At 34.7% G+C, this 12,988-nt stretch overlaps 1 protein-coding gene across 1 annotated transcript in view; it reads right to left on the bottom strand.

Annotated features, from left to right (window-relative positions):
* Nucleotides 1–12,988, bottom strand: part of LOC306861021 (N(G),N(G)-dimethylarginine dimethylaminohydrolase 1-like) — an 83,413-nt gene that overhangs the window by 3,296 nt on the left and 67,129 nt on the right. The window contains exons 4-5 of the mRNA XM_079403078.1: nt 8,519–8,638; nt 3,066–3,209 (exon numbers count right to left, since the gene is read on the bottom strand). Of these exons, the coding sequence (XP_079259204.1) occupies nt 3,066–3,209; nt 8,519–8,638 (264 nt within the window). The remainder of the gene's footprint in view (nt 1–3,065; nt 3,210–8,518; nt 8,639–12,988) is intronic.

The raw sequence follows: 12,988 nt of genomic DNA, 5'->3' as shown, positions 1-12,988 counted from the left end.
TTATTGACAATATTGAGCTGAAGCTTGACTTTGCAAATTTAAAATCGCAAATCAAATCGCAATCGCAATATCTGTCAAAAATAAAAAATAAAAAAATCGCAATTACATATTTTCCCCAAATCGCACAGCCCTACTCAAATGTAAATATTCTAATATTTTGAGAGACTGGATTTTTGACTTTCATGAGCTGTAAGCTCTAATCATCAAAACTAAAACGAAACATTTTTTTTTAAATGTTTTACTTTACATGCAATGAATCTAAAATATATGAAAGTTTCACTTTTTGAAATAAGTTACAAGAAAAAATGTACTTTTTCATGATATTCAAATTTTTTTAGATGCACCTGTAGATACTTTCTGCCCTTTATCTTCCAGGCCCGTACCATCCCTTCTGCCCCTTGGCTGTCTGATGTTCTCCGCGAACATTGTTCTAAGCTCAGGGCTGCTGAAAGGGTGTGGCTCAAATATAAAAAATCCTACTGACCTTAATGTGGATCAGTCACTCCTCTCTTCCTTCTCTGCTAATGTCTCCACTGCTAAAAGAACATCCTATCATAACAAAATTAACAATTTGCCTAACAGCAACCAGTCTGGTTTCAGAAGTGGACATTCAACCGAGACCGCCTTGCTCTCAGTTGTTGAAGCCCTAAGACTTGCAAGAGCGGATTCCAAATCTTCAATACTTATCTTGCTGGATCTGTCCGCTGATTTTGACACGGTTAACCACCAGATCCTCCGGTCAACACTATTGAGAAAGGGCATCTCAGGAACTGCACTCCAGTGGTTTGAATCTTACCTCTCAGATAGGTCCTTCAAGGTGTCTTGGAGAGGTGACGTGTCCAAGTCGCAACATCTAACTACTGGGGTGCCTCAGGGCTCAGTTCTTGGACCACTTCTCTTCTCTGTCTACATGGCATCACTAGGTTCTCCCATTCAGAAACATGGCTTTTCATATCACTGCTATGCTGATGACACTCAAATCTACCTCTCATTCCATCCTGATGATCCGACGATAGCTGCTCGCATCTCAGCTGGTCTAACAGACATTTCTTGCTGGATGAAAAACCATCACCTTCAACTCAACCTTCAGCAAATCCATCACTTCATCAGACTTTCACCATCCACTTAGGCTCATCAACCATAACTCCTTCAAAAACAGCCAGAAACCTTGGAGTTATGACTGTTGATCAGCTGACTTTCTCAGACCACATTACCCGGTCCTGAAGATTTGCTTTATTCAACATCAAGAAGATCAGGCCCTTTCTTTCGGAACATGCTTCACAACTCCTTATTATTGCTCTTGTTCTGTCCAGGCTGGACTATTGCAATGCTCTCTTGGCAGGTCTTCCAGCCAGGTCTATCCAACCTTTACAATTAATCCAGAATGCGACAGTAAGATTAATTTTTAATGAACTGAAAAGAATGCACGTCACACCTCTGTTTATCAATTTGCACTGGCTACCAATAGCTGCTCGCATAAAATTCAAGGCATTAATGTTTGCCTACAAAACCACCACTGGCTCTGCTCCCATTTACCTAAATTTACGGTGGCCGAGAGAGCTCAACGTGCTGCAACTTCAGAAAACACATGCAAATAGAAAAAGCACCAGCAAATCAAGAAAACATCTTCATCAGTTTGACAGCAGGTGGTGCAAATGCTCACAACACAAACAAATAAAGAAGTTGTTTCCTTAATTTATAGGTGTTTTTTCTATTTGCAGTGCGTTTCTTTGTTTGGTTGTGTTGTGTTGTGAGTATTTGCAGCGTGTGCGTTGTAAAATTGAGGAAGTGGTTTTCTTTATTTGCAGGTGTTTTATCTATTTGCAGCGCGGTGAGCTCTCTCGGCCACCGTATAAATTCATTACTTCAGACTTATGTTCCTCTAGAAGCTTGCGCTCTGCAAGTGAACAATGCATTATTGTTCATCCCAAAGAGGCACAAAATCACTTTCACAGACTTTTACATTAACTGTTCCCTGCTGGTGGAATGACCTGCCCAACTCAATCCGAGCAGCTGAATCCTTAGCCATCTTCAAGAAACGGTGAAAAACACATCTCTTCCATCTTTATTTGACCCTCTAACTCTAGCACTCTCTATTCTAATTCTATTCTTAAAAAAAAACGCCCCTTTTAGACTTGCACTCTATTTATTTCTGCTTGTTTTCTTAAAACAAACAAAAAAACTAACAATAGCTTCTCTATTCCTTTTGTTTTCTATGTTTTCTTTTTATTTATTGTACAATTAACAAAAGCAAAAAAAAGGCCTCTAACACTAGCTTGCTCTATTCTTGTTCTGTTCTCTCTATTTTCTTTTTATTTATTATATAATTTAAAAAAACCTTGCTACGTGTACTGCGTTAGGCTAACTGAGACTTGTTTTAGCACTTGCATATCATTGCTCTTTTTTTTATTCTGATTGCTTCTATTGTCCTCATTTGTAAGTCGCTTTGGATAAAAGTGTCTGCTAAATGACTAAATGTAAATATAATAACTATTATAATAATATTAGCTACAGTTTTAAAGTCACTTATTTATGTTTAAAATCACTTATGTCAAATGAGACAGATTGATTGATTGGATTTGATTTATCTTTAATTGTAAGTTTTGTATGTTATGTAGGGTTGTGCAGTGAATTATGACTTATACATGATAAATACAAATAAAAAACAAAATTTGATGATGTGCTCAGATAACTGGTATTTTAATTACTCTTGATTTTATATATATATATATATATATATAATATATATAGGTGTGTGTGTGTGCGTGCGTGTACTTGTTTATGCTACATTGTGGGGACCAAACGTCCCCACAAGGATAGTAAAACCTGAAATGTTTGACATTGTGGGGACCGGCGAGGGGAAAAAATATATAAAAAATAGTAAATGATGTTAATCTGAAAGTGTAAGAATGCAAACAGGTTTTCTGTAAAGGATATGTTTAGGGTTAGGGGATAAAAAATATTGTTTGGTCAGTATAAAATTAATAGAAGTCTATGGAAAGTCCCCATAATTAACAGAGACAAACATGTGTGTTAGTGTGTGTGTGTGTGTGTGTGTGTGTGACCTTGGCGCTCTCAGGAAACTCCTCAGGTGTGCAGTGCAGCAGGACGTCTCCTTTACCCGGCAGGTTCATGTAGATGCAGTTTGCAGCCAAATCATCAGGAAGTGTCAGTTTATCGTATTTATGATCGCTCATCTGCTGCATGATCTACACACACAGACATGCAACACAAAAACTCAATACAAACAAATATCTATATTTGCAATATGATGCTGACACAATGCAATAAACAATTAAAACAAAACAAAATAAAATAAAATAACTAACATCATAAGTGGACTTCAGGAGACAATAAAATGCTACTAAGGAGCAAAATGCAGCCCATTTTAGAAATATCAGGTATTTTAAAGTAAGTTACATGAAAGAAAGATGATAGATAGACAGACAGACAGACAGACAGACAGATAGATAGATAGATAGATAGAGACTTAATATATGTAAATTAATGTATTAATAATTAAATAATTAATGTATTAAAAATTTATAAAAAAATATATACATTAAAGTATTAATAATATTAATAAATAATATAGTTATAATTTATTATTATTTTATATTATACTTAATATATTATCATTGTATTATATATATATATAATACAATGATAATATATGAAGTATAATACAAAATAATAATAAATATATATATAGTTTTAATTGTTCAGTTATTTTAGAAGATCAAGCTGCACTAAAATTATAAATATTGCTTTGGCAACTAAGTGAAAAAAGCTGCATATATATATATATATATACTGCTATTTTGCATAGAATACATTGTTCTATCAATATTTTGCACACTCATCCAGCTGTATTTATTTATTACCACTGTTCCCACGTTTCTGCTGTTCATAATGTATATAATCCTACATTGCTCTGTTTATAATGTACATACAATCCCTACATTGCATTCCTATTTATATTCTGTATATACTCTGCTCAATACTGTACAATACTGTATATAGCAATTCCACTGTACATTCTGTAAATCTTATCTTCATTTACTCTGCACTTATATGTATATAAAACACTATATTCTTGCACTTCTGGTTAGATGCTAACTGCATTTCATTAGCTCTGTACTTGTACTCTGCATAAATGACAATAAAGTTGAATCTAATCTAATCTAATCTAATATGTATGTATGTATATATACACACACACACACACACACACACACTTTTGTCGATTATGAAACTTTCCTCACTTTTTGGCTTTTAAACTGTTCTACACTTATTCTAGAAGTATTTGATAACCTCATCGAGAGCCGCGGAGCCTCTGATTGGTCGATTTGTATTTGCAGTGCTAAATCCTGTAGAATAATAAAAGTCTGAACACAGATCTGTTCTGACACAGAAGTGTTCATAAGCACACACACATCGTTCTGTCTAATTGCTCTGTAATCTATAACGAGCGACTCTTTAACGAGTAAAGCAGAACACAGTAAATCTGCGTTAAAGCTCATCTGCAGCCGTATAAAATCAAGCGAGGCTGACGCAACACACAATGAAGCGTTTAGCAGCTAATGATTGTAATGTCTGTAAATGACCATCCTAAAATCTCTAATTTTACAGAGAGAATGAAGCTGCAACCGCAGAGGAGAAAATCACGAGCATCACTGCTGCCAAAATGTCGTCATCAGTCAAAAATGCCCGAGTGACGCAGTGAGACACCAGCAGAGGGAGACGCTACACTGAAGACTGCATTCAACCCACACCTTTACGTCCAGAATAGCATGCTAGGTTTACTCTTTCTGTAATATAAAGGGAGAAATAGTATACATTCTACACGAAAAAAAAATACTTGGGCCTAAATTTAAGATCAATGTAATTGAATTGCATATAAAATGTCCATGCATTTGGATACGGTTTTAACATAAACAAATAAACTTAATGTGATGCATATTTGTTAGTCATACAGTACATAAATGAAGCAGGTCATATTTATGGAATTAGTTCTATTCTCATACATTTTAACTAATTGAATATCGCTTTTTCCACAGGTATTACCATATTTTATGGCATGACATGTTCATACTGTTTAACTGAATAAATGTAACTTTTCACAATCAACAGATTTATGCAGATTCTAAGATATTTTAATGAATACAATTAAAAAATATATTATAACAATATAATATTACACATAAATATATATATATATATATATACAGTCAGTGCCCTCCATAAGTATTGGAGCAGTAAAGACAAAATTGCTCTGTTGGCTGTGGAGTCAAGATATTTGCAAATATGATTAAAAGATGAATATGAGACAAAACTACAGAATGTCACATTTTATTATTAGCCGTTTCAACACATACATGTTTTACCAAATAAAAAGAGCAGCACTTTTAGAGTTCATCCCACTCATTGATGTGAGCATAAGTATTGGGACAGTTGAACATAAGGCAGATATAAAAGATTAAAAGCTATTATTTAGTTGCAGATCTCTTGCACACAATCACAGCAGTGAGTCTGTGACCCATAGACATCACCAGACTCTTGCTCTCATCCTTTGAAATACTTTTCCCAGCCTTTAATGCAGCCAATTCCAATTGTTGCTTGTTTTGGGGAGTTTCTGCCTTTACTCTCGTCTTCAGCTGGTGACATTCATGTTCAATCAGATTTAAATCTGGAGATTGACTTGGGCAATCTAAGACTTTCCATTTCTTTGCTCTTATAAACTCCTTGACTGAACTGGCAGGGTGTTTTGGGTCATTGTCCTGATGCAATATGAAGCACTTCCCAATGATTCTGGTGGCATTCTCTTGAATATTGGTAGGCAAGATGGTTTTGTACCCTTCCAAATTCATTCTGCTACTGTCATCATACATTGAGTCATCAGTAAAGTTGAGAGGGCAAACTCTTGATTTCTCCATGCTCTTTGTTTTTGCTAGAGCTCTAATTGACTTCCTCTTTTCTTTTAGCATCCAAATTGCTTGCTTTTCTCTCAAAGTCAGCTCCCTCATCTTCATCCTGGTTTGTGTGTGTCATCATCAAATGCAAGATTCAGAATCAGATAGAGGGATGAACTCTAAAAGTGCTGAACTTCTTAGCTGGTAAAACATGTATGTGTTGAAACTATGTGCTAATAATAAAATGTGCCATTCTGTAGTTTTGTCTCATATTCATCTTTTAATCATATTTGCAAATGTCTTGACTCCACAGCCAACAGAGCAATTTTGTCTTTACTGTTCCAATACTTTTGGAGGACACTGTATATGTGTATATATATATATATATTTATTAACACACACACACACACACACACACACATATTTAGATCATTTAAATAAAAATAATCAAAACTTTTTTATATTTTTCTATATTTTTGTGCGATTTTTTGAATTACAGTTACAATGCATCCTAAAAATAGACAATATTTTCAACAACATAAATAACATTTTAGACAACATAAATAAAAATAATAAAAAAATAATCAAATATAAAAATGAATTAAATTAAATGTTTAAAAAAGATTCTAAAATTAAATATTTAAGTTAATGACTATTTAATATGAATATTTATATTATAATTATTTAAATAGAATTGTTAAAAAATGAATAATTATAATATATATATATATATATATATATATATATATATATATATAGATAGATAGATAGATAGATACAAAAATCATTAATTTAAATTAAATATTGTAAATGCATTAAATAAAATTACAAATATAAATATATTATTACTTAAATAAATCAAATAATTAATGCAAACAGTTATTAAAAATAGATGATTATAAATGATTTATTTGAGTGCAGAAATCTGACCCGTTTTTATTTATGTGACTGAGAAATATGCATCACATTAAGTTGATTAGTTTACGTTAAATCTGTGTAATCCAAATGGATTTTATATGCATTTCAAATAGTATGGAAGATTACAATTTGTGCATCCTAGATCATTAGCATGTGTTCATTATACATATGTTTATTCTGTAAATGATGAAGTATGGAAAAATATTTCATAATTCTAACTTTAACACCTGAAATCACAAATCCTGCATAGATACGGGCCGGGTTCACATGTGATTAAACTCTGTGCATCCGAGTCCCTCTGCAAATGTGAGGGGAAATGCTGAATCCCAGCTGGGAATATGGGAATGAGCCAAAACAACAAGACGGACGGATAAAGTGGCTGCGGCGATAAAGAAACCTTGGCGCACCGCAACCGATTTCCATGGCAATGTTTTTCATGTTTGCGCAGTTCAGTTATCCTGATCCCACAAAATCCAGGCATTCCAGTGGCAACTGTTGATCTGAATCTGAGCAGGAACCAGCGTCACAGAACAGCCTGCTATCATTAGACCCCGAGATCCACACGCTGGAGGAATGAAGCGCATTAGGGATGGAGCAAGACTCCGGATTCATCGGGTTCAACTATTCACTGCTCTTACTGCACATTATCAAGACAAATTCATATTCTGCAATGTCTGTAAGATTTTGCTCTCTGGGAATATTTAGCCATATTATTACAATCGTTTGGAATATTATGAGTATCTTAATGGTTTTTGAAAGAAGTCTCTTCTGCTCACCGAGGCTGAATTTATTTGACAAAAAAACACAAAATCTGTAAATTGCGAAATATTACAATTAATACATTTGTTTTCTATGTGAATGTGTGTTAAACTTTAATTTATTTCTGTGATCAAATCTGTATTTTCAGCATCATTACTCCAGTCTTCAGTGTCACATGATCTTCAGAAATCATTCTAATATTTATAATGTTTCATCATCATGTTTATAATGTTTAGAATATTTAAAAAGAAATGCTGTTCTTTTGAACTTTCTATTTATCTGTGAATCCTGAAAAATAAAATTCCACAAAAATATTGTGCAGCACAACTGTGTTCAACATTGATAATAATCAGAAATGTTTGTTGAGCAGTAAATCAGTATATTATAATGATTTCTGAAGATCATGTGACACTGAAGACTGGAGGAATGATGCTGAAAATCACAGAAATAAATTACATTACATTCTAACAATATTTCACAATTTTTACAGCATTTGTGATCAAATAAATCTAGCCTTACTAAAACATAAGAGATTAACTTTAATGTACATTTATAACATATGAATTATTCCAGAATTTCTCAGTGGTTTGGATTTCTAAAAAGCGTTTGATAGATACTACATTTATAATAACTAATTTATATAAGATGAAAAATTTGGAAAATATCCACAAATTTTTAACAACTGCTATATTTCCAGGTTTTCATGATTGCAGGATATAAGCATTTTAGTGATTAAAACCTGTGCAGAAATCAGTTCAGGGCAGTTATAACATTAGATGTGCATTCAATATTCAATATTTCCATGATCTGCAGTTAATAATTCCTTCTTAACTCTATTAATTGACCGAGTGTTTACAGTCATGCCTGTGGGTTTGCTGTGAATTGTAGCTCAGGTGTTGTTTTTCGGACACATTCAGGTGTGTTTATACCTTCAGGGCTTTCTGCGCGGCTTCGCTGGAACCGATGGCGATGAGACCTGGTCCGGCCATGCTGCAGAAACTCTTCAGATGGAGTGTGTCCTGAACGGGAACCGTGGACACGGCGTAGTCCTGTAAAACAGAGTCCGGTTGGGACACACATCAGCACAAAAGTATTTTGGCTCCGACTGGAGAAATATTTGCTCATAAAAACAGAATGAAAATATTGTGTACTCCAAATAAACTACTAGCGTATTGGCTCAGCGGGTAAACAAAGGGGAAAAAACGGTTTGCTTATTGGAAAAAGACACCTAAAGCGCTCCAGACCTTGGAAGGAGGAGAAAATGCACTCAGAGATTCTTGAGGAGAGAACAAGGGAATGTTTTTGTGGAAAGTATGACTGTATTTACAAACACTGCTGTCTGTTGTACTATGAACACGTTCAATAAAGCAGCTCTGCTTTCACTTTAGCGACCCGGGTGACTTTGCGCTAGTTAAAAGTTTCCATAAACCATCGGCATGTGAACGATAAGGAGCTGCAGGCATCCTCGAGCTTGTTTGCTGCTTGTTACGAACTTGTGACGTTTAAAGAATCTGTGACATTAGCAAAGAATGTTCCTTTCTTACGACCTGCTTTTTATTTTTATTCAGAAATCAAAGCCCGCGGCTGACATGGTTCTCAGTCTGTGGAAGCAGCGCTGCAGAAGATAAACATCCTCAACGGAGCTTAACCTGAGCCACACTAAACACTGAGAGACTGAGAATGAAGACAAGAGGAGGAAAGACAGATAGACAGACAGATAGATGGATAAATAGACGGATGGACGGATGGATAGATGGATAAATAGATAGATGGATAGGTGCCCTGAAACGGGCAGACAGACAAACAAACATGCATACATAGAAGATAATCAGATACATGGATAGATAGACACATGGGTATAAAGATAGTGTAGAAAGACAGATATATAGATAAGGAGATATACAGACAAACAGACAGATAGACAGATGGATAGAGAGATAGATGAATAGATATATGTACGGACAGACAGATAGACAGATGGATAGAGAGATAAATGAATAGATATATGTACGGACAGACAGATAGACATATTTAGACAGACAGATATATACAGACAGACAGACAGATTTATACAGACAGACAGACGGATAGGCAGATATATAGACAGGCGGATAGACAGATATATAGACAGAGAAAATGGATAGACAGATGTAAAGACAGATGGATAGAGAGGCAAATGGATAGATAGACAGATGGATAAAAATATATAGACAGAGACAGATAGGCAAATATATAGACAGACAGACGAATACAAAGACAGATGGATAGATAGACAGATGGATATACATATATGTTGACAAACAGACAGATAGACACATACAGACAGATGATAGATATATAGACAAACAGATAGACAGACAGATGGATAGACAGATGGATAGACAGATATATAGACAGACAGACGGATAGACAGATATATAGACAGACAGACGGATAGACAGATATATAGACAGACAGACGGATAGACAGATATATAGACAGACAGATGGATAGACAGATATATAGACAGACAGATGGATAGACAGATATATAGACAGACAGATGGATAGACAGATATATAGACAGACGGATATATAGACAGACAGATGGATAGACAGATATATAGACAGACAGACGGATAGACAGATATATAGACAGACAGACGGATAGACAGATATATAGACAGACAGACGGATAGACAGATATATAGACAGACAGACGGATAGACAGATATATAGACAGACAGACGGATAGACAGATATATAGACAGACAGATGGATAGACAGATATATAGACAGACAGATGGATAGACAGATATATAGACAGACAGATGGATAGACAGATATATAGACAGACAGATGGATAGACAGATATATAGACAGACAGATGGATAGACAGATATATAGACAGACAGATGGATAGACAGATATATAGACAGACGGATATATAGACAGACAGATGGATAGACAGATATACAGACAGACAGATGGATAGACAGATATATAGACAGACAGATGGATAGACAGATATATAGACAGACAGATGGATAGACAGATATATAGACAGACGGATATATAGACAGACAGATGGATAGACAGATATATAGACAGACAGACGGATAGACAGATGGATAGACAGATATATAGACAGACAGACGGATAGACAGATATATAGACAGACAGACGGATAGACAGATATATAGACAGACAGACGGATAGACAGATATATAGGCAGACAGACGGATAGACAGATATATAGACAGACAGATGGATAGACAGATATATAGACAGATGGATATATAGACAGACAGATGGATAGACAGATATACAGTATCTCACAGAAGTGAGTACACCCCTCACATTTTTGTAAATATTGTATTATATCTTTTCATGTGACAACACTGAAGAAATGACACTTTGCTAAAATGTAAAGTAGTGAGTGTACAGCTTGTATAACAGTGTAAATTTACTGTCCCCTCAAAATAACTCAACACACAGCCATTAATGTCTAAACTGCTGGCCACAAAAGTGAGTACACACCTAAGTGAAAATGTCCAAATTGGGCCCAATTAGCCATTTTCTCTCCCCGGTGTCATGTGACTCGTTAGTGTTACATGGTCTCAGGTGTGAATGGGGAGCAGGTGTGTTAAATTTGGTGTTATCGCTCTCACTCTCTCATACTGGTCACTGGAAGTTCAACATGGCACCTCATGGCAAAAAACTCTCTGAGGATCTGAAAAAAAGAATTGTTGCTCTACATAAAGATGGCGTAGGCCAGGGGTGGCCAAACCTTTTGACTCAAGGGCCACATCAAGTTTTCCACATTAAGTTCCAATATGTTTATGACAAATTAAGCTTTGATTTTATTTAGATTTTTTTTATTCTAAATTGACACTCACTTACTACTGTACTGTATGTATACTTGTACATACATGCCAGTTCTTTTCTTGTACCATCTCTACCTATTTTTATGAGCACTTTATGACACACAGATAAGTTGCATTGGTGTACAAGTCGATGTATGAGACACATTTTAATTCAGAAATAATGTAAAATAAACTAAATGTTTACAAACATTAGAAACATGTTTTTATATTCCCCACCCTCCACAAAAAATCATGTAAATTTAGCAGTGTTCAGAATAGAAAAAAGAATGAAAATATAAGTAAAAAACAAACATAATCATATATTATAAATGCCCAGCCTTAAATATTTAATGCAAAACTGAAACTAGCGGCGTGGTTGTTGGAAAATGCACAATACAAACTCACTTGCCTTTTCTCATTCATCACCAATCCTAATGTGTTGCTTTCGTCAACGAAAATTATGACTAAATATCGTTGTCAACGAACCTTTATCACGTGACGAAAACGAGACGAGACGCAACGTAAATGCTGGTCATGTGACGATGACGATAATTAAATGTATAATGCAATATTGTTGACGAGTAAAAACGAGACTAAATGTGGTTTACAAAATAAAAACTATGCTAAAATGTCTCTTCATTTTCGTTGACCAAAACGAGATGAAACAAAATGTTATAACGTATAAAGAAAGGGACCGATGGCCGGCCAGCCGGGGTTCGTCTTTGGGAGATGTGTGTGTACTTCTAACATGTTTGGTTGGTAAAATAAATGTTGTAAATTCAAATCTTCCGTGTCCGAGCGTCTTCCGTGTCTGGCATGGATGTATTCTTAAGTCTATAAGGTAACAATAATATAATAAGATAACCTTGTTTCAAATGGGTTTGGCTAAAATAAAATTTTGGTTTAGTCTATACTACTAGGTACTTATACTATATTGACTGGGTTAAATAGAATTGTATTACTAAAAAGAGACTAAAATACAATTTTCATTGACGAAAACTAGACTAAATGTCATCAGTTTTTGTCGACTAAAACTAGACTAGACTAAAAACAGTATGAACGTGACTAAAACTAATAAAAACTAAAATGACAGCTTCACACAAAGACTAGACTAAAACTAAAATTAAAACAGGCTGCCAAAAACAACACTACTTTGCGCTTGACCTTGATTACTTTATATAAGTCGCCTTGGAAATTGCAGCACGTTTCAGATGAAAACCCCCCACAATTTATAGTCCAGAAAAACAGTACTATATCCATTTTCATAAAAATGTGTGTGGAAAACAGAAGAAAGCATATATTTGCAAGATTAAATGACAAATTATTTCCATGTTTTCCCCACAAAATTACAGCATCCGTGAGCAGGAAGATAACGGGGATAACGCTGGCATTTGTTCTGAAACTGGAAAGTCTGCAGAGCATTTTAAGCATTTTTAAAACAGTTCCAATGCAAGGCATTTTTCAAAACAAATGAACACTCACATTTTTAAAACAAGTAACTTATTTACAATTGTGCCAGTTTTGTAGTGTATATAGCTAATTTGACTTTTTATTT

Source organism: Barbus barbus, assembly GCF_936440315.1.
Source record: "Barbus barbus genome assembly, chromosome: 41".
Lineage (NCBI taxonomy): Eukaryota > Metazoa > Chordata > Actinopteri > Cypriniformes > Cyprinidae > Barbus > Barbus barbus.
This window is presented reverse-complemented; position numbering and strand designations above follow the sequence as displayed.